The sequence below is a fragment of the Haematobia irritans genome, chromosome 3, assembly GCF_050003625.1.
Source record: "Haematobia irritans isolate KBUSLIRL chromosome 3, ASM5000362v1, whole genome shotgun sequence".
NCBI lineage: Eukaryota > Metazoa > Arthropoda > Insecta > Diptera > Muscidae > Haematobia > Haematobia irritans.
In genome coordinates, this window is record NC_134399.1 from 38,482,933 (window position 1) to 38,506,955 (window position 24,023).

At 32.1% G+C, this 24,023-nt stretch overlaps 1 protein-coding gene across 1 annotated transcript; it reads right to left on the bottom strand.

Moving 5' to 3' along the window:
* Positions 1-5,236: 5,236 nt before the first annotated feature.
* LOC142228273 (WSCD family member GA21586) lies at positions 5,237-21,605 on the bottom strand. The gene is made up of 7 exons (XM_075298662.1): positions 21,180-21,605; positions 13,035-13,187; positions 12,844-12,973; positions 12,674-12,784; positions 12,364-12,615; positions 9,205-9,374; positions 5,237-9,128 (listed from the first exon to the last, which is right to left on the bottom strand). The coding sequence occupies exons 2-7, from the start codon at positions 13,167-13,169 to the stop codon at positions 8,970-8,972; spliced, it is 957 nt and encodes a 318-aa protein (XP_075154777.1). The 5' UTR covers positions 13,170-13,187; positions 21,180-21,605; the 3' UTR covers positions 5,237-8,969.
* Positions 21,606-24,023: the final 2,418 nt, after the last annotated feature.

The following is a 24,023-nucleotide window of genomic DNA, read 5'->3' on the forward strand; positions in this document are numbered from 1 at the left end:
AAATGTCATCATAATATTTCCAATTAAAAAGATAAAAACGCTATCAATTAAACAATTAACTGATACAATTTACGTTTTTAATCAAATAATAAATAATGTTTAGAAAAATATTGATTTTTTTTACATTTTTTATTAAAATATTTATTATCCCAATTAACATTTCTAATTAAAAATATAATTGAAAATTTATTTATTTATTCGTTGAATCTTCCTAGTACATTAAGACATATGTCTTATAACTTTGCACTAGAAATTTTGTTCTGAAATAATTAGTTACTTTTCTCGTTATTAAACATGTTCCATGTTTACCGCTCAAAAAAAAATATTTTACTTTTGAAACATGTTTGGGGTGATCATATTCCTTCTCTGAGTGTACCATAAATACCATCTTCCTTTAGGAAAACTTCGCCTTTAGTGGCCTTGGATCATATTGACCTAATATAAAGGATTACATTTTGGGACACTCAATTTACTCAATGTCAAGGGCGAATTTCTTTAGAATAATACTAAAAAGAAAGTTTATATTCTTTGATTCAAAAAATTGTTTAAATTTAGGGCACAAATCCTATGTTTCAACTAAGAAAAATGTTCCTTAAAATAAAAAAGACATATTTGATTTAAAGAATTCGTCTTTAAATTTACTGATATATTGAATCTTTAAATTTTAGAAAAAAAACGCTTCATGTACAGGCTAAGAATTATTTTGAGGATTTTGTTTCTTTACACAGAAAAAAATTTCACGAAAAAATTTCCAATTAAAATTTTAATTGAGTTTTAAAAAATATTCAATTAAAAATTTAATTGAATCAACAATTTTTTTAATTGAAACAAAAACCAATCACGAAAATTAATAGTAGCAAATAATTTTTTAATTGGATCAATTAATTTTTTAATTGATACTATCATTTCTGTGATTAAAGACATTTCAATTAAAAATTAATTTCGTGATTGAATCAGAAAACAAATTCTTGTGCGTAGTTTAATTTTTTGTTTGTTTTGGAATTAAGAAACCTTGTTTACTTTGAAGTATCAGTTATAATTTGGATTTTAAACTGGAATTTGTTTGTGCGTGAATAACTTTTTATATATATCGAAATGAAAATGAAATGAAAAAGAAATGAAAATTCGATAAATGAGATATGTATCCTAATTTTAATTTTATCGTTCCTATATATAGGTCCCTAAAAATGGCTTTATTTTAAAGAAGCCGCACCTTTGGCTCGGAATCAAATAAAACTTTATTAGAGCTTGGACCAGATGAAATAATTTTGACATGTATTCCAGAAAAATAAGGAAAAAAAATGGAATGAAAAAAAGGGGTTTTCATTGGGTATTCATAGTATTTAGCTTCATGTTCCCAAGTTGTATCATACATTTTGATTTGAGATGAAGTATTGAATGCTTATTTTGAAAAGGTATTACAAAAACATTAAGAAATTACATCAGTTTAGATAAATGTTATGGTCTAATATTAAGTGTGAGTTCATACACTTAAAAAAATATTGTCGTGAGGTCAAAGATTTCATGTCTTTAAAATACCAATGCAAATTTTGCTTAGCATAGAAGACGCATTTCTCTAATATATAGTTGTTTCCTTGTCCAAAAGTCGATGAACTTTTCAATGAAGTCATATTTTCCTTATAATTAACTGATTTGACTTAAAAATGGGTATCATAACATGAAAGAAAAAAATGTTTGGGCTAAGGCCAACTTGACTTTAATAATTCAGAAAAATTCTTCAAATTTAATGAAATTGTCTTTAAATCTGTTGTCTTTTTGCATCTTGACTACAAAGCAAAAAATCGTTCAAATATAGGACATGTTTTTCAAAACTTTATTTTAAAGAAGTTTTTTTACTTGATACATAGCTTAATTTCTACAGGAAGTCGAGTCTTAATTTGGAAAATAAAGTTGTCGTTAAAGGACTTTTATAGCATATAAAGAAAAAAAGCTGAGAAAGCAAAAATTAAAATAGGCTTCCTAGAAGCAAGTACACAAATTTAAAAAAGAATTTAAAAGAGAATTGTGTCTTAAAAGTATCCTTACTTGTATTCTCCGCTTCTTTGGCTTGGAATCAATACCAAATTTTTCAAAGTAAAGACAAAATCTTTGGAACCGGGCATTCTTTTTTTCAGTGTATAATTGAATTTGTACTCAGTTCTGAAAGTACGAAATTTTTTTTTATGAAAACGAAATTATGAATTCATCACTGCAATATAAAACACAACAAGTACGCTTAGAAGAAAGAGAACCCTCTAGGGTAATAAAGCCAATTTAACTCAAGTTCATTTCATGGAAACATTATGTTTAGAGAAAATTTCCTTTATATTAATAATTTTTACTGTACGTTAATTAAATGAACTAAAACAGGAGAAAAAATTATACACAAATGAAGCATACTGATTTATTAAATTCGTATTTCCCACAATATAGTTCAGAATTTCTTAAAATATGCAAATCTTAAACTTCGTATGCCGCTAAAAGAAATTCTTGTAATTTTTCATTCATACGAAAATTGTTTAACAAGTGAAAAAAAAATTAATTATGTAATTAAAATATTTACTTATTTCGTGTGATATCAGCGTACGAAATACTGTTTAGTTAAAATTTTCTAAAATTAAGTAAAAGTTTTCTTCCTGGTGGGTTCATTGTATTTTCAGTGTATTCATGGCATTCATAGTTTTTTTTTTTTTAATATAAGTGAAGTCTTAAATATTTATCTCCATAGGTGATAAAGTTTATAAATTCTTTTGAATATGGGCATCATGTAAAAAATACATCCTAATTTATTTTAACTTCATTCATCCAACAGTTATTCATTTTATTTTGCCCAACATAAGGGACTGCCATCATGTTCTGGATAGTATACTAATGCATCGATACTCTGAATAAGTTATAAAAATTGTATAACTGGTAGTAATTTACAAAAAAGTGGCGGAAAGGATTAAGAGAATCGTTATATGATTTGGTTGACAAAATGTTTGTTAAAATTGTAGCATGCTTTTGGGAGTTTAATTAAATACAGGGTGGTACGTGAGTTTAAAATACTTAAATGTTAAAAATTTTAGCATACTTTTAGACGGAATCGAATGAATTCTTTGACAACACTGTTGACGCACGTTTCGTGTTTGGTTTCACTATCAAAAAACTTCAGTTTGGACTACAGTTTAACGTAACGACATTTATTATGAAAATACGTGCTCTATTAAGAAAGTTTATCGGGAACTTCTTCCATTTTATAATCAGTTTAATCCACCCACTGAAGTGGCTATTCGGGCTTTTGTGACTAAATTTCGCACCAAATCCACATTGTTGGACAGTAAACGAACAACTGAAATTAAGAAAATATCGCAACAGTATCACTCAGAATTAATGATGGCCACCAATCATCGATTCGTTGCCGTTTGCAGAAGCTCATTTTGGGCTCAATGAGTACGTAAATAAGCAGAATTGTCGATTTTTGAGTGAAGATCAGTCAGAAACATTGCAAAAGCTACACAAAAAATAGTGACCTAATATGAAAGATTATGAAACTTAAATTTAAGGAGACGCAATTTACACAATGATGAAGGACAAATTTCTTTTAAAATAAGGAAATTTTAATTCAAAGAAAGTTAATTTGTTTCTTTAAATTTAGGACATAATCATTGAAAGTTGCGTCCTTGAAGTTAGACAATTTTTCCTTAAAGTAAATAAATAATATTTAAATTAACTGAGATATGGAATCTTTGAACTATGGATAAAAAGGCTTCAAAAATAGGTAAACCTTAATGTGAAGATTTGCATCTTTGGTTTAAAGTTTTTTTTTTTTTTTTAATTAAGAAAACGTGTTTTGATTTGAAGTGTTTATTATATTTTTTAACTGACACTTAAGTGTACTTTAATATATGTTTTTATTTCAGAGAAGATTTTAAATTTTAAAGTCTAGATTTAAAGCTACACTCAAAAAAAGTTTACTTGGATCCAAAGATTTTGACCTTCCCTTAAGGATATTGGTATTGATTCCGAGCCAAAGATGCGGCCTCTTTAAAATAAAGAAATTTTTTAGCGACCTATCTGGCTTTAAATCTAGGACCAATAAAATTAAAATTAGGATACATATCTTGTTTATCAAATTTTCATTCTCTTTTCGCGTTTTATTAATAAAGGTACTCACTTGCAAACAAATGCCAGTTTAAAAATCCAAATTATAAGGGATACTCCAAATTAAATTTTTTTTTAATTCCAAAAAATAAAACTTTAAACCAAAGACGCTAAATCCTCAAAATAAGTAAGCCTAAATTTGAAGCGTTTTTATCTTAAATCTAAAGTTTCAATATTTCAGTTAATTTCAAAGACATGCAGCTTTAACGGAGGACGCAAATTTACAAAATTTGTGTCTTAAATTTAATGAAAAAAAAATTTGAAGCAAAGATTATAAACTTTTTTAAATTTTAATTAAAATTTCGTTATTTTAAAGAAATTTGTCCTTAATATTTTGTAAATTGTAAAATTTAGGTGGAATAATCTTTAATATCACGTAAATATTTTTTTTCAGTGTAGATAGCTAACTATAAAATGTTTTTATTTTAAAGAAACAACATCTTTGGCTCGGAATCAGTACCAATTTTCTTCGTCAAAATCATTGAATTCAAGTCAATTTTTTTTTGAGTGTACCAACGCATTCAGAAAAAGTCCCTAAATTGGTTGAGGAATTGTAACGTAAATTTTTCTGAATTTAATTTTGTTTTGAAAAATTTATGTGATATTTAGTTTTAAATCTGATTATTTTCAGCAATTATATAAAGTTTTGTGTTTGTCTCATATCATATGTTAGCGAATAAGAAAACTTTATAATTGCAATAGAAAATAACCTGACGAAAGATTAAATGTAAGTGTATTTCCTTTTACTAACCAGTTGATATAATAATGTAAAATTAAAAATAATAATTGTTATATTATAAAATTGCCAGATTCAATAAAAATACCTTCCCTGAAGAAGCTGGAATCGCCCAGCGCAACGTTGGATGACAAAAATGGAATAAATTAATCTTTTATTCGCATTAAAATACCTGACCTTAAAAGCCCAAAAATAACAATAGATGTTTGAAAATAATTAAAAAGGTCGAATCGAAAATAAAAAGAAAATTTTTTGTTTGATAAATTTTCCTATATATCTTAAAAAATCACCCTTTATAATTGTAAATATGCGTTTTCTGACACATTTATATCAGCTCTAAATTAAAATACTTATGGATTGTATATTGTTTTCATTTATTGATTATATTTTTATTGTGTTGAATACATATATATGTAAATACATAAAATAAAATTATTGAAAAAACCAAAAATAATTCAACATCTATAATTAATGAATATAAAATTCTTTGGAGGTGCTCCAATCAAGCAGGAAGATTAGATTGCCGACATATTCAAACAATCTTATTTAACTTATCTAATATTGATTTATTCTACATTTATTGTGTTTAGTTTTTTTTTATTGTATATTCGAAGTTTCATTCATTCGATAGTGAAGTTATGTCCGTTTTGCAAGGGGACATTGTGCTCATTCTAGAGGAGTCGTTTTACGAATTAGATGTAGGTGTAAATATTTAACATATGAATGCGTATGTGTATAAATTATATGGTTATATGTATATGAATACATGATTTCTTTAATACATGAATATCAATTTGTTGTTGTTTTTTTTCAAAAAGCTTTGGTGCCGAGAAGTTGCCCATTACATTAATAATTTGAGAGGCCACGTGGTGAAATACCGAGAACCATGAGCTCAATCCCAATATCTCCCGAATTCCACATTTACATTCACCGGTGGTTTGTAAAGTCTCAGCAATGCTATTAACAGTTCCAGCGGAAATATCGAAATAGCGAGAATAAAAACATATGTATGTTATTTACAAAAGAAACTTAAAAAAAAAAAACAATTAGATTTAAAACCTTCCTAATCTCCATTTTCATGAAGCTTCGTTAGTGGTACACGGACGAAAAAAACTGTTTTTCATATGTTTGGGTGTAAAAATCATGTTAATATGTTAGAACATATTATGTTTGGGACATAAAATGTTTGTAAATATAATATGCTTAGATGCAAACATATATTAATTTAGAAATAGCCTATAAACATATATGTGTTTAGAAAGAGAGACCTGGAGAGTATGGAAGTATAAAGGGTGATACGGTCAAAATTTGGTCAATATAAACTTGACGTATTTCTTTCAATTTTGCATTTAAAAAACCTGAGCACCCCTCATTTTGAAGGTGTGTGTGTGTAGAATGTTGCTCCCATTTTGATTTTGGAATTCACTCTTCAGTTGTCAAATTTCGTCCAAGCAAGAAGAGCAGCGTATCAAAATTTTGCTCGCGCATCGCGAAAATCCGAGCTACTCGCACGCAAAGCTGGCAAAATCGCTAAAAGTCGCCAAATCAACCGTTACAAATGTAATTAAAGTGTTTGGGGAACGTTTTTCGACAGCCAGGAAGTCTGGATCGGGGGGAAATCGAAAACCGGAAGCCGCTGAGACGACAAAGAGAGTTGCCGGTAGTTTCAAGCGAAACCCTAACCTCTCTCTCCGAGATGCCGCAAATAAGCTGGGTGTATCGTCTACAAACGTGCATCGAGCCGAAACACGAGCCGGACTATCTACTTACAAGAAGGTAGTGACTCCAAATCGCGATGATAAACAAAATACGACGGCCAAATCGCGATCCCGGAGGCTGTACACGACGATGCTGACGAAGTTTGACTGCGTGGTAATGGACGACGAAACCTACGTCAAAGCCGACTACAAGCAGCTTCCGGGATAGGAGTTTTATACGGGGAAAGGTAGCAGATATTTTCAAGCACATAAAACTGTCAAAGTTCGCAAAGAAATATCTGGTTTGACAAGCCATCTGTACCTGTGGCTTGAAAAGCAGCATTTTCATAGCTTCCGGGACTGTCAACCAAGAAATTTACGTGAAAGAGTGTTTGAATAAACGTCTGCTGCCTTTCCTGAAGAAACACGGTTGTTCCGTACTGTTTTGGCCGGATTTGGCATCTTGCCATTACGGTAAAAAGGCCATGGAATGGTACGCCGCCAACAACGTGCAGGTGGTTCCCAAGGACAAGAACCCTCCCAACACGCCAGAGCTCCGCCCAATTGAGAAATACTGGGCTATTGTCAAGCGGAACCTAAAGAAGACCAAAAAAACTGCTAAGGACGAGCAGCAGTTCAAGGCAAACTGGCTTTCTGCGGCGAAGAAGGTGGACAAGGTGGCTGTACAAAATCTGTTGGCAGGTGTCAAGCGTGAGGCCCGGCAATTCGGATTTGGAAAAGCGAAAGCCTAACTGAATATTTTTTCTGAATTTTATACTAATTGAACTTGAAAAAGAAATTTAATTTGATTTTTTAAATAAACGATTTCACCGATTTACACGCGTTTTCCCTTGAACAAATTTTGACCGTATCACCATTTAATGGAAGTAACCAATTGGCGCCTCAAAAATATATCCACATAAAGAAAATTTCATTAAATTTTCTTACTACCAGTGTATAAGGTGAAACATAATATGTTTGAACAATACAAACTATATTTTGTTTGGACCAATCACATAACATAACATGCCAGGCCAGTTAGAAACATAACTGTTGAAAATGTTAAGCGCAGAGACGATATTTGGAATTTATTTTCTGTTATCTGACAGTTTAAGCCTATGCGAGCTACATGAAAATGATCGAATGTAGATTCACACTTAGTGTATAATGCCCTTTAAACTCAGCTATTAGAAAGGGGAGACATATTATTGACCTATACATAAAATAGGGCTGCACACATTGCTAATATTTCTTTATATAATCTCAGAATAACAGAGTTAGATTGGAAATGGGGAAAACAGCGAAAATTCAATTTGGATTATATCTTCATGAGCATTGTTCGATTTCGTTTTAGCATAAAGAAATATAAATCATTCCTACATTTCAACAGTACAGAGCTCTTTGTTCTAACATAGCCCAAAAAATGTTTTTTTGTTTAATAAATCATCCTTCATTTGCCAATATTTTTTCTGCCCAAAAAATGATTTTTTGTTTAGTAAATCATCTTTCATGGATTGCCAATATTTTTTCAAGCGATGAAACATTTGCATGTCACCTTTTTGTCATGTTTTACCACTTTTTAATTGGTTCCTTTTATATTGTAATAAATAGTATGAAATATTTGATCCCGAAGATCAGTTAGGTTAGGTATAGTGGCAGCCCGATATTTCAGGCTCACTTAGACATTTCAGTCCATTGTGATGCCACAGTGGTGTACTTCTCTCTTATCACTGAGTGCTATCCGATTCTATGTTAAGCTCAATGACAAGGGACCTCCTTTTTATAGCCGAGTCCGAACGGCGTTCCACATTGCAGTGAAACCACTTAGTGAAGCTTTGAAACACTCAGAAATGTCACCAGCATTACTGAGGTGGAATAATCCACCGCTGAAAAACATTTTGATGTTTGGTCGAAACTTGGTTTGAACCCGCGACCCTGTGTATGCAAAACGGGCATGGTAACCATTGCACCACGGTGGCTCCCAACACCAGTAAAATTTTAATTACTTTTCCTGTGCATGCTATGGAGATTTGGAATTGATACATATACTGCCTAAAAGGAGGCAAAAGGAATTACTATAATATGTTTACTCCTTCTGATATAAATGAATTTAATTAAATTTAAAAAAAAAAAGCGTGAAACTTTTTTTAATTAGGGTATCACCTTTTAATATGAAATCCAATTTTGTTTGATATCAGGACACATTCTGATACATTTAGGTTGGAATCAACGCTATATATTCTCCAAGAGAATATCAAAGAAAATCTTCTATTCGTTGACATAGAAGTAAGTAATATTCCAAAAAAAAAACTTCCCACGCCCCAAAGCGTTTCGAAAAAAAAATTGAGTTACACTGATACTTAAACATACTTTAGTGAGCTAATATTATTTATCTAATTCATTGTTAACGTTCGACCCAAAACGCTGTAGACATACTGTTTGCGATCTTCAAGATTTGCTCGCATCGCTGGCGTGTATGGATCGAAGGATAATACGCGTTTCTTTCTTCTGAAAATACCCTCTTTTCTTGCGAGGGCACATCTTAGGAGGCTCTGTAATATATAAACAATAGAATAATGTTGTGATTAGCTTTACACAGAAAGAAATGATTAATGGTGAATAAATTACCTCATTAATTGGAAAATCAAGGAAGTGTAAAATGCTTCTTAATACTGGTTCAATATTGTTAACTAAGTCATCATAAAATACAATTTTAACACTGCCAGTAAAGTTTCTGGCCCAATTCAGATTCATCAATTCCCATCCACGCAATTTGTTCGTAACAAATTGCTGCCAATCTGAAAGAATTATAAAACAGAGAATTAATTTTATATTACATTTACATTTTTAGATCACAATTTCATATACTCTTCAAGAGTGTGAAATTGTTTTTCCTCCTTAAAGGTGAGTACTATGTTCGGGGTTTTCACCAAAACACTAAATTAAAAGTACAAATATATTTAGGAAGACGATTATATCTTGATCAAGTCTTGCCAAATAATGGATGGAAAAGATCCAATGAATTGGTTGCATATAATTTTATATTTCTAAATTAATTAATAAAAAAAGTTACCGTGAAAATAAGCTGGTTTTCAGCTTGAAAACTGAACATAGTACTCAGCTTAAAGGCCGGTATGCACCTCTAGCGAAAAATTTCATTCCCATAAGAAATGCATTGCTATTTATGCTAACGAAATTTTCGGTAGCGTTCAATTTCGTAAGCTGGTACGCACCTCTAATGAAAATAACAGGGTTGTCAAAAGCATATTTTGGGAGCAAACATTTAATTTATTACAATCATTGTGTGCGTAAAAGTTTTAAAAGGTCTGTAAATAATAAACAATTTATTTGAGGAATATTTGGAACATATATTAACAATTTTTAAAAGCGATTAGCTGGTTTAAAATTTGTGTACACAGCCCTGTATTTTTGGTTGTTGTAGACTTAAATAAATTTTTGCTACCGAAAATTTCGCTAGAGGTGCATACCGGCCTTAAAAAAAAAACACAAAAAAAAAAACAATATTTGAAATTGGGGAACAAAAAAATAGTTTTTTTTCATTTCTACACAAATTAATGTGACATTGATGGAACTGAGGGAAAGAACTCATATGTCATTGGCAACTGCAAATTTCTAAACGATATAGCTGATCAGTTCAGTATTGTCAGTATTTTGGAACTCTCTTTTATATTTAAGTTAATTCAGTAATAAATTGCATATTTTATACTTCAAAAAGCCTTTTTTCGAAAATAAAAATAACTACTTTAATAATCCATTTTAAGGAATACAAACTTTGTGAAAATTTGCTTTGGGCTATTCCCCATCAAGTTATAAAGAAATCTGCAACAAATATGTATAAGTTTATGCCTTTTTTTTACTGATTTAGTTTTCACTTTAGTGAAAAAATGACAATTTTAGCGGCTAAACTCGAACTTAATACCCACCTTAACTCACAAATTAAATTCATTACATATCTTTCCATTCTCGACAACATAAGCAACAAATAAGGATCTGCAACATTTCTATGCAAGAAATTAAATATTGTGCAGCAGTTTCAACTCAAAATTTCATTTCGATTATATGTTGCGGCAACATTTTGAAAAAAACACGCAGTATTAAAATGGCTGATGTACACTGAAAAAAGATTACGTTTTAAAAACACGAATGCTAGTTATTCTTAGCATAGAAGATCCATCTCTCTGATATAAAGTTTTTTCCTTGTCCAAAAGTCGATAAACCTTTTAATGAAGTCGTTTTGTCTTTATAGTTAAGTGATTCGACTTAACACGGGTCTTCATATTAAAAAACAGTTTGTTTGACTAAGGTCAACTTGTTTTTGATAATTAAGATAAATTCATCAAAATTAATGAAATCGTCTTTAAATTTGTAGACATTTTGTGTCTTGATCACAAAGCAAAAAAGCATATCAAAATTAGAAATTTTTTTCAAAACGTTATTTCAAATATGTTTTTTACTATGACAAATTGCAGATTCTTCTTCTTACATTTACACAAGCGCCACGTAATCGAATCAACGAGTGCAAACTGCTACCAAAAAGTCTGCGTCCACTATATCTATTCAAATTGTACCGTTACATTTTTGATTTTTTTTTCAGTTTTCTCTTATTTCTCTCTCTTTTGTTATTACATTTGATCGTTTTGCGAGATCGTTTCCTCATTTAACTCACAAAACTAAACGGAAATTAAGGGTAAAGAAATTAGCGTTGACGAAAGAAAAATAATAATTAAATTATGGAAAGGAGGCAAAATTTTTCGAAATATTGGTAAAATTGTAGGTAGATCATATTCATATGTACAAAGAATTATAAACAACATTTGGAATTTTAACACCACGCCCAGGTCTGGTCGCCCAAAAGTATTATCAATACGGGAAGAGCGTATTGATAATACGCTCTTCCCGTAATCCCTGGATAACCTCTTCCAAAATTATGGAAAATGTTAAAGTGACATTTAAAAAAATATATTTCTGCAGAAACAGCCAGAAAAGTATTGCAAAAAGCTGGATACCACTGTAGGGTTACCCGTCCAAAACCATACATATCGTTTGTGAACGGAAAAAACGCTTAGAATTTGCTCATGAATACATAAACAAGTCCCCAGAATTCTGGAAACAAGTTGTATTTTTAGACGAAAGCAAGTTTTGTATTTTGGAATAAATGGACGTCAAATTGTTTGGAGGAAAGCAGGAACTGCGCTTGAAAACGTTTTGGTTCCAGCAGTATAACGATCCAGAGCATACAGCTGAGATCGTAAGACTTCGACTTCTATATAATGTCCCAAGACAGCTTAAAATACCCCCACAATCGCCTGATCTTAACCTAATAGAGCACATGTGGGATCTACTGGAGAAAGGGATACGACAGGGAAACGATACGCAGGACTATGCAAATGGAGTGGCCAAAATAATAAGCGGAGGAAACAGAAAAATTGGTAAATTCTATGCCAAACAGACTATGTGAAGTTCTAAAACAACGAGACTATCTCACCAAATACTAACATTCGTTTATATAGAGTTTGTTTATATATTTTTAATGTTTTTATATAATTTTGTTTGATTGAATAATTATATGATGAACGCAGACTATATTTATACCAAAAAAATTATACCCTTATATTGTCGCTCATGTAAGACAGATAATTTTTCATCATAAGGTTAATATTTTTCAGTGTAAGTATTAAATGGGCTCCTTTGGCCATGTGTTCTGTGTCTTCATTATTGCGTAAATAATTAAGAATAGTTTTTAAATATGTATAGGTTTTCTCTTACATTTTCCTTTTGTTCTTTTATAACGGTCGGGAGAAGCGAATCCAACATGGCCCCCACTCTGGCGATTAAATTCGGCAATTATGGCCTTATCTGGATCTCTAACTAATAGGATTGCCTTTGAAAATGGGGCCCAGGCCTTTGGACCCCATTCGTGGGTTTTCACAAGTAACACAGAGCTGTTGCATATATTTTCTCCAGGAAAGCCAGTTTTTAGTAAACCATAATCTTTGTAAATACTTCCTGTCAAAATTCCTGCAAATAAAAGACAATGCAATGATCAATTTTACTTCCACCTTTTTGTTTTACGAACCTGTGGACTGCTGTAATAAATATCTAAGCCATGTGTTACCACTACCCGGAAATGACGCTAATGCCGTCAATCCAGTCTTAGCGTTATCATCGTTATCGCTTATATTCGGATCTGAAAGGTAAAACATTTGAAGAATATCAAAAGGATTTGCGCAAATGCCAGTAGCTTACTATTAAACTCGGAAGCTGCGTCTGCAGGTTCTGCTGGAAGCTCTGGTTGCATATATCTTAGTTCTTTGCACCATTTAATTGTCATCTTTTGGTTAATACCACCATGTTTTTGATTGCGATAGTTAGGAAACTGAATGAACGAGCAACGTTATTAATTCCGAACAGGATCTTCATTAATCGGAGTTTCTTACCTCTGCAAAACGTTCAGTACGTATGCGTCTAGGATGTGAACCAGGAACATTATTCAAGGAGAGAAAGAGAACACCTCCAATATATATAACAATTGTTACCGTCACGCCGCAAAGTCGCCAACCTTGTAATGCCATGCCGCTTCTTTTTCATTACTGAAAATAAGAAAAATTCAATCATTTGCAAACGTTTACAAAGGAGGAGAAAGCCAAAAAGAATTTCTCCACTTCTAGCTCGAGAATATGGTCGAGCCAAAACGGCTTGCTGTCAAATATTTGTGTTTGGATACACTGGGAAAATAACAAACACAATAAGTCTTAACAACAGACTGATACTAATATAAGCGAATAAAGTAGAAAGTCGGGCGAAGCCTGCTATATCATAATCTAAACTAACCCTGGTGAATTAGCAAACATGAACATTTGTGGGGTATTACTAAAATTAATTTGGGAGATAAACCATATCTCCTAAATTTGAACAGATATGCCTGATATTTCTCAAATCCAAAAAGTGATGAAAAATATTACTCTGTGGTCTGGTATTTTGCAATAACATCGATCTGAAATCTTCTGATACACAAAAAAGAGGAAATCGCACATTAGTGTTGGTAATGTAGCCAAATTTGAGAAAATCGGGAAATATACCTATATAAGAGCTATATCTAAAATTGAATTAGATTCGTTCTACATCTGAATGTGATACCTATATGCACTGAAAAAAATATTGTCGTGTGGTCAAAGATTTCATGTCTTTAAAATACGAATGCAAATTTTGCTTAGCATAGAACACGCATTTCTCTAATATAAAGTTTTTTCCTTGTCCAAAAGTCGATAAACTTCTCAATGAAGTCGTATTGTTCTTATAATTAAGTGATTTGACTTAAAAATGGGTATCATAACATGAAAGAAAAAAATTTTGGGCTAAGGTCAACTTGATTTTAATAATTCAGAAAAATTCTTTAAATTTAATGTAATTGTCTTTAAATTTGTTGTCTTTTTGCATCTAGACTACAAAGCAAAAAAATCGTTCAAATATAGGACCTGTTTTTCAATTCTTTATTTTAAAGACGTTTTTTATTTGAAACATAGCATCATTTCTACTGAAGTCGTGTCTGAATTTGGAAAATAAAGTTGTCGTTAACTCGTTTTTAAAGGACTTTGATAGCGTATGAAGAAAAAAAGCTGAAAAAAACGAAAAATTAAAATTTCCTTCCTAGAAGCAAGTACACAAACCCCAAATTTAAAAGAGAATTGTGTCTTCAAAGTGTCCTTACTTGTATTCTCCGCTTCTTTGGCTCGGAATCAATACCAACATTTTTAGAGTAAAGACAAAATCTTTGGAACCGGGCATGCTTTTTACAGCGTGGGAGTTATATCCAAATCTGAGCCGATGTGGATGATTAGTTTGATTAAAAAATTGATTATTTGAAATGAAGTTTTAGTTAAAAATTAAAAAAAATCCATTACTTTTTATACCCTCCACCATAGGATTGGGGTATATTAACTTTGTCATTCCGTTTGTAACACATCGAAATATTGCTCTAAGACCCCATAAAGTATATATATTCTGGGTCGTGGTGAAATTCTGAGTCGATCTGAGCATGTCCGTCCGTCCGTCCGTCTGTTGAAATCACGCTAACTTCCGAACGAAACAAGCTATCGACTTGAAACTTGGCACAAGTAGTTGTTATTGATGTAGGTCAGATGGTATTGCAAATGGGCCATATCGGTCCACTTTTACGTATAGCCCCCATATAAACGGACCCCCAAATTTGGCTTGCGAGGCCTCTAAGAGAAGCAAATTTCATCCGAACCGGCTGAAATTTGGTACATGGTGTTAGTATATGGTCTCTAACAACCATGCAAAAATTGGTCCACATCGGCCCATAATTATATATAGCCCCCATATAAACCGATCCCCCGATTTGGCTTGCGAGGCCTCTAAGAGAAGCAAATTTCATCCGATCCGTCTGAAATTTGGTACATGGTGTTAGTATATGGTCTCTAATGACCATGCAAAAATTGGTCCACATCGGTCCATAATTATATATAGCCCCCATATAAACCGATCGCCAGATTTGACCTCCGGAGCCTCTTGGAAGACCAAAATTCATCTGATTCAGTTGAAATTTGGTACGTGGTGTTAATATATGGCCTCAAACATCCATGAAAAAATTGGTCGAAATCGGTCCATAATTATATATAGCCCCCATATAAGCCGATCCCCAGATTTGACGTCCGGAGCCCCGTGGAAGAGCAAAATTCATCCGATTCGGTTGAAATTTGGTACGTGATGTTAGTATATGGTATCCAACAACCATGCAGGAATTGGTTCATATCAGTCCATAATTATATATAGCCCCCATATAAACCGATCCCCAGATTTGACCTCTGGTGCCTTTTGGAGAAGCAAAATTCATCCGATCTGGTGGAAATTTGGTACGTGGTGGTAGTATATGATATTTAACAACCATGCCAAAAGTGGTCCATATCAGTCCATAATCAGCAAAATTCACCCGATAGGTTGAAATTTGCTACATTGTGCTAGTATATGGCCGTTAACAACCATGCCTAGCGACCCCCATATTTCAATTCTGGCTCTCTACGTACCGTGCAAAAGTCTATGTCGATTCGTAATTATTTGTAGACTTACCTATACATAACTTTTTTGTCTAATATATACCCCGTATGGACTAACTCACAATTTAGAAAACGATGTTAAGAAGTTTTAAGATACCACAACCCAAGTAATTCGATTGTGGATGACAGTCTTTCGTAGAAGTTTCTACGCAATCCATGGTGGAGGGTACATAAGATTCGGCCTGGCCGAACTTACGGCCGTATTTACTTGTTTTAATTGACTTAGTATTCCGAGTTTGATTACATCGTTACCTGTATCAATTATTTTTCTAATAAAAAATTTTAAAATTTTCAATCATTGACTTAATTAACTTTAAGTTTCCATCTTGATTATAAAGTTAATTCTATCAATTAATTTATTAATTGAAAAAAAAAAAAATCAGTGTAAATTCGGAATATGACCCCATGTTTTGAAATCGGCCGATACATGTACATTAGGAGGTTGTATATAAAATTGATCCGATTTTTTGTTTGTTTTCGTTTATTTTTAAAATTTTTTATGAAAGTGTTTGTCAGACCAATGAAATTTTCTTTATTCCAAGTATGTGCCAAAAAAATGGTTATGGTTTAATGCTAACTAACGAAGAAACAAATTTTCGAATACTTCTCAAATTTACCAAGAATGAACTACAGCGTGGTTAATATTTTTAATTTCAACTTATATGTTAATAAATTCCAACTTATATGAGCATAAATAAGTACGTAATTGGTAGATACAACTTTTTATGAAAATCTCAACAAATGGAGTAAAATTTACTTAAATTTTCGCACGAGTACTTCATTTTTTCCATAAATATAGCATGATTTTTCAATATTCAACATTGGAGTTGAACAAAAAATATTATCGTGAGGCCAAAGATTACATGCCCTTAAAAGTCGATAAACATTTCAATGACGTCGTTTTGTTCTTATAACTAAGTAATTCGACTTAATAGTTGAAAGAAAAATTCTTTTTAATAAGGTCAACTTGGCTTTAATACTTCTGAAAAAAATCTTTAAAATTACTGAAATCGTTTTTAAAATTTTTATCTTTTTGTATCCTTACTACAACGCAAAAGAGCGTTCAAAAATAGGATATGTTTTTCAATACTTTCTTATACAGACATTTTTTACTTGAAAATCATCACAATTTTTACTGTAGTCGAGGCAGAATTTCGAATTTTAAATTTAAACATGTTTTAGATGGCCTTTTCACATGAAGAAATAAGCTGAAAAAAATAATAAATTAAAATATCTTTAATTTATTAACTAAATTGTCTTTGCCATGGGTTCAATCAGTGTTGCCAGAATTTTTTTCTAGTTCTTTTCCCCAAATTGGGTCGCTTCCGTCCCAAAAAATCTCCAATTTAAATTAAAATTTCTTAAAAAAATATGATCACGATTTCGAAACACAAAACAAAGAGAGCGGTGAAAATGGAGTTCAGTCTCCGTTTTTTTATGTACTCAAATTTATTTTTAAATACTTCAACAATCAATATGAAGGTACTGCATCTCAATCCTTTCTATATTGATGGGATATATGCAGTTCAAATCATTAAGGAACATTAATGAGGCCCGAGGCCTCATGAAATGATTTCACAATTGCCGAAAAATTTCTTAGCCAAATTGAGTAAAATTATAAATTAGCGCTGGCGACTCTAAAATAAAAATTCGACCAAACACCAACATATTTTCAGTAATGCTGGTGAGATTTCTGAGTGTTTCAAAGCTTCTCCAAGTGATTTTATCGCAATGTGAAACACCGTTCGGACTCGGCTATAAAAAGGAGGTGCCTTGTCATTGAGCTAAAAATAGAATCGCTGGATTCTCATTAAAAAGAGAGAAGATCATCAGTATGGTAGAAGTTCTATTACAATGGAAAATGACCGAAAGATAGTATTGAACCTCTACACCCGGAAAAAAGTGCTTTCCAAGCTAAAGGAAAAAATTTTTATCAATTTAGTTTAGCCATTTTATTTCCATTAAGTTAAATTTTTGTTGGAAATAATAAAATTTACTTTACTTTACTTTCGGTAAAAAAATCCTAAACTGAAAGCAGTTAGGAATAGTTCATTAACTACACACAAAAAATTATCACCAACATTTTTTCAATTAAACACTTAATTGAATTGAAAACGGATTCCATTAATATGTTAATTGATTCAATTAATTATTTAATCAAATCCGAACAAGTATATACGGCCGTAAGTTCGGCCAGGCCGAATCTTATGTACCCTCCACCATGGATTGCGCAGAAACTTCTACGAAAGAATGTCATCTACAATCGAATTACTTGGGTTGTAGTATCTTAAAACTTCCAAACATCGTTTTCTAAATTGTGAGTTAGTCAATAGGTGCACGCTCACAAAAAATCGCTTCTGTAACATATACTCCCAAACATATTTTGCTTCAAGCATATACATTTTTGGGTATTGCCCAAACATTTATATGTTTGATCTCTTCCAATATATAATATGTTTGAAAGCATATTGGTCTAAACAATATATGTTTGGGTAGTCTAAGTTCCAAACATTTTGTATTTTTGCATCCAAATTCAATAATGTTGTCTTCCAAAAAACAATATGCTATTATGTTTGGAAGCATTTTGCACCCAAAAATATTATATGCTTAAAAAAAATTCTCCCAAACAATATTGTGCTCAAAATTTTATTTATTTATTTATATATTTACAATCATAATGAATTATGAAAATAAACAGGTAATAATATAGGTGCTAACAACATAGGTTTTCGACCTGAATGCTCAAAATTTTGTTTCTGCCCAATTGTATATTCCCCCACATCTTTCTCACTAACCTAACCTAACCTTCTCACTTCCACGAGATTTTTTAGTTCTTAGCACCTTTTTCTGTAATACAAACATTGTAGAAGAAATTATTCAATTGTATGATTTTTTTTTATTTTAATTTTACCTTTTGCCGGACGGGGATTCGAACAGCGGACCACACAGTTTGTAAGGATCAAAGAAGTAGCTGATCAATTGCCCAAGGAAAAATAAAATGTTAATTTTGTAATAACAAGCAACAACCACCAACTTAATTCAATATCGCTCCGTTAAATAGCGCTCCAAGCTACTAAACACATATATGTTTATAGGCTATTTCTAAATTAATATATGTTTGCATCCAAGCATATTATATTTACAAACATTTTATGTCCCAAACATAATATGTTCTAACATATTAACATATATGTCCCAAACATGTTATGCTAGTTTATGAACATTATATGCTTGCACTTAAAAATATTGTGTTTAAAAATTTGTGTTCCAAACATATAATGTTTATAGCCAAACATATGAAAAACAGTCTTTTTCATCCGTGTGGTAAAGAGCCAGAATTGAAATATGGGGGTCGCTTATATGGGGGCTATATACAATTATGAACTTGATATGGACCAATTTTTTTGTGATTGGGGATCGATTTATCTTAGGGCTATATATAACTATAGACCGATATGGACCTAGTTAGGCATGGTTGTTAACGGCCATATACTAACACAATGTACCAAATTTCAACTGACTCGGATGAAATTTGCTCCTCCAAGAGGCTCCAAAACCAAATCTCGGGATCGGTTTATATGGGGGCTATATATGATTATGGACTGATATAGACCACTTTTGGCATGGCTGTTAAATATCATATACTACCACCACGTACCAAATTTCAACCAGATCGAATGAATTTTGCTTCTCCAAAAGGCACCAGAGGTCAAATCTGGGGATCGGTTTATATGGCTATATATACTTATGGCCTGATATGAACCAATTCCTGCATGGTTGTTGTATAACATATACTAACACCACGTACCAAATTTGAACTGAATCAGATGAATTTTGGTCTTCCGTAGGTCAAATCTGGTGATCGTAGGCTCCGTAGGTCAAATCTGGTGATCGGTTTATATGGCGGCTATATATAATTATGGACCGATGTTGGCCAATTTTTACATGGTCATTAAAGACCATATACTTACATCATGTACCAAATTTCAGACGGATCGGATGAAATTTGCTTCTCTTAGAGGCTCCGCAAGCCAAATCGGGGGATCGGTTTATATGGGGGTTATATATAATTATTGACCGATGTGGACCAATTTTTGCATGGTTGTTAGAGACCTTATACCAACACCATGTACCAAATTTCAGCCGGATCGGATGAAATTTGCTTCTCTTAGAGGATTCGCAAGTCATATTTGGGGGTCCGTTTATATGGGGGCTATACGTAAAAGTGGACCGATATGGCCCATTTGCAATACCATCTGACCTACATCAATAACAACTACTTGTGCCAAGTTTCAAGTCGATAGCTTGTTTCGTTCGGAAGTTAGCGTGATTTCAACAGACGGACGGACGGACGGACATGCTCCGATCGACTCAGAATTTCACCACGACCCAGAATATATATATACTTTATGGGGTCTTCGAGCAATATTTCGATGTGCTACAAACGGAATGACAAAGTTAGGTTAGGTGGCAGCCCGATTTATCAGGCTCACTTAGACTATTCAGTCCATTGTGATACCACATTGGTAAACTTCTCTCTTATCACTGAGTGCTTCCCGATTCCATGTTAAGCTCAATGACAAAGGACCTCCTTTTTATAGCCGAGTCCGAACGGCGTTCCACATTGCAGTGAAACCACTTTGAAACCCTCAGAAATGTCACCAACATTACTGAGGTGGGATAATCCACAGCTGAAAAACTTTTTGGTGTTTGGTCGAAGCAGGAATCGAACCCACGACCTTGTGTATGCAAGGCGGACATGCTAACCATTGCACCACGGTGGCTCCCTCTGTAATATACTTACAAGCTCCTAAATACGATCAGCAAACATTTTGTTTGCTGTTATGTCTCAATTCGATAAATATTCAGATTTTTGGTCAAATACTATAGATATTTATAAAATATTGTTTTAATTATGTTAGGATAGCTCCTAAGTTGACATGTTTATTTGTTTTAGCCAAAATAAAACATGTTTTAGTGTAATCGAGCTTAAAAAATAGAAGGAAATGTTTGCTATTTCAACAAACCAGCAGCCTTTCTGCTGGTTTGGTAGACTTTTCTGCTGTCCCTACTAACAATTTTTTTTTTTGGGTGCACTAAAAAATATCTTATCGCAAGACGGGAATGGACCAAAATACCACAGAGCCACTTCCAAGTAGCGTGTAATTCGTACCATGTAGGCTTTTCTAAGCCTTCCTTATTTTTATCATCTATGTCAAAAAGCTCTTCAAGAAAATAACACTGTGATCTATGTTCAAGGGTTTATGAACTTCCACAAAATTAAAGTAGTGGGGTGTAAGTGGCTTGAATTATGAAACATTGTATATCTCTAACACTATTGCATCTCTATTATAAGACCTAAATGAATTTCTATTCTATTGCCCAGCATTTGCATTGGCTTCTGCCATTTGGAATTGCCCATTATGATTTAAGATGACCAGATGTTATTCATTCATTATGTACATGATTTGTACACACACAAACACACACACACACACAACTACTCACTATTATTGGATAATTTTGCAGGTTTGAATGCACATTGTCGTTTTCATGTTACAGCAAAATATTTTTCTTTAACTTTTTCGCGGAACAATGTTGGTCGGTTGGCTGTCACTTAATTTCACGTTTTCTTACACACAGAATTTTCACTACAAAATTTCACTACTGGCTAGCTATTTGTCGGGTGGCAGGGTGTTTTCGGGGGTGTCACCTGGATGAATGAACGTTTACGTTTAGACGATGTTCATTATTCCGTTTTGGCTAGAAACCGTATAAATAGTGGTTGGCAGTTATCTGTTAGTGCACTATAAACACAATTGATTTAATGCTATGGAAAAAATTATTCTAATTTATATTTTCTTGTTTTTTTTTTTTTTTATTCACTTGGTTACGGGGATGATTTACTGACGGATGAGGATGGCGGAGTACTCTGCGAAAACAAATAATATTTTGATAATGCTGGGTTGGTCATAATGCGCATGTCATACCACAATAAAGTTTCGTGCTCTTTTCCTTTGATTGGCAACTATGTTGTGAAAGTTTCAAGGTACCATAAAAAGCTTTAAAAAAACTGGCAAAAGCCAAAAGTTCAGGGTGTCGACGTTGCCAACTTCTGTAATTTGAGTATCGGATGCTTATTTTAACGGGTTTCCAAATTCAAATAAACTCTTTGATATAAAGATTAGTTTCTCTACAAAAAGTTGCAGTGTTTCAATTGAAAGCAATTTGAATTAAGAAATTCAAATTGATTTTTGGTATTTTCATATTATTTTTTTATTATTAATGTTGTATAAAGTAATATAAATTTTGTATAATGTAAAGTAAAATGTACACTGGAAAATTATTAAACTAATATAAAAGATTATACAACCTAAATTTTAGGACACTCAATATTAAGGATTAATATTAAGACCAAATATTTTCAGAATAAAGAAATTTTAAATTTGCTATGAAAATGTTTTTCTTTACATATAGGACACGAATATTTGAAATTTGAATCCCTGCTTTGAAGTCGTTTGTCTTTCAAGTAATGAGAAGTGGAGAAACACATTTTTGATTTAAAGAAATAATATTTGAATTCAATGAGGTATTGAGTCTTTGGATTAAATATACCCAGCAAAAAAGAGCTTCCAAAAAAGTAATTTGGATCCCCAATCTGTGATCCGGAAGTAGTGCAAACTTGGATCATCTCCAATGAATTTTACATGGGCTTGTCATAGGACGGAAGTACTCCCTTTTTGGATCCTTTGCATTGCTTTAGAAGTTGTGTCCTAGAAGTTAATTTTAATGAAGAAATTTAAAAACCGAAAAAAATTTTTTTTTCAACCAATTTCACTTTTTTTTTCATCCATATGTTTTATTACACAATTATTTTCCTATTAAACAATTTTTACAATTTGAAAAACTTTTTCGCTCCAACCAGGGGTTGAACCTGGGTTTGCTGGCACCATAACAGAACGCCTTAGCACACTCAGCCACAAACGCCATTGAACATAAAGCGTCGAAAGGTCAATTGAAATGTTTGTGATATGATCGTAATACGACACCGAGGAATAACATTCTAATTGCTTCTCGAGATGTTCTTTATTAGTATGAACGAAAAAATAAGAAACGCAGGTTCAAATCTCACCAGCAGAATTTTTTATCAAATATTTTTCTAAAAAAAATATTTTTTTATGTCAAGCATCGTTTTTATTTTATATTTTCGGCATATATTTTCGTATAAATATATTTTTTCCATTAAAAATCAACAAAAAAATTAAAAATTCTCGTAACCCCAGCGGGGATGAAATTATTTTTTTTTTACTTTTTTATTAATTTTCTATTTTTTTATTAGTTTTCTATTTTTTTGTAAAATTTAATTGTCAAAAATTTGCACTTAAAATAGCTTGATTGCGTTCTTTCTAATACTTGTCCACAAGGACTGCATCGGAAGTAGAAAAAAATCATTGGGGGATCCCAAGATGTGCTTTAGAAGAAATGTTTATGCAATTGTCCAAAAGGACTGTATCAGAAGTGGAAAAATATCATTGGGAGATCCCACGATGCGCTTTAGAAGAAATGTTTGTGGACTTGTCCAAAAGGACTGCATCGGAAGTTGAAAAAACTCAATGGGGGATTCTGGGATGGGCTTTAAAAGAAATGTTTGTGGAACAACTTCCAATTTTTTTTGCTGGGTAAAAATAAGGATACAGTGGACTCGCGGTAACGTGAACTAATTAAAACCAGGAGAGTTCACGCTAGCGAAAATACTCACGTTAGCGAATTTCAGAACACAATATCGCCATATTCGGGAGTTTTACACGTTCTAGCGTGATAGTCTTTTATTTTTGTTATTAGTAATATTAAAAACTTAATTTAATTTCATGAAAAAATTAAAAAAGAGATCGGAAATTATCAGTGGGTATGGAATTATAAAGCAATTTAAATTAATAAATAGTCAAAATTTACGAAAAAAAAGCCAAACTATATCACTAAAAAAATCCATAAGTGTATTTGAAATTGAATTGTATATCACAGAAATGATAGTATCAATTAAAAAATTAATTGATACTATTAATTTTGGTGATTGATTTTTGTTTCAATTAAAAAAATTGTTGAATCAATTAAATTTTTAATTGAATATTTTTTAAAACTCAATTAAAACTTTAATTGGATAATTTTTCGTGAAATTTGTTTCTGTGTGTCAGAAAAAGCGTGTTCACGTTATGCGGAGTTCACGTTAGGCGGTGTTCACGTTACCGCGAGTGCACTGTATTTGATATTTCAACTACACAGAAAAAAACATAATCAAAATATTTCCAATTAAAAAAGTAATTGAAGCTGAACACTGCTATTATAAGAAAACTA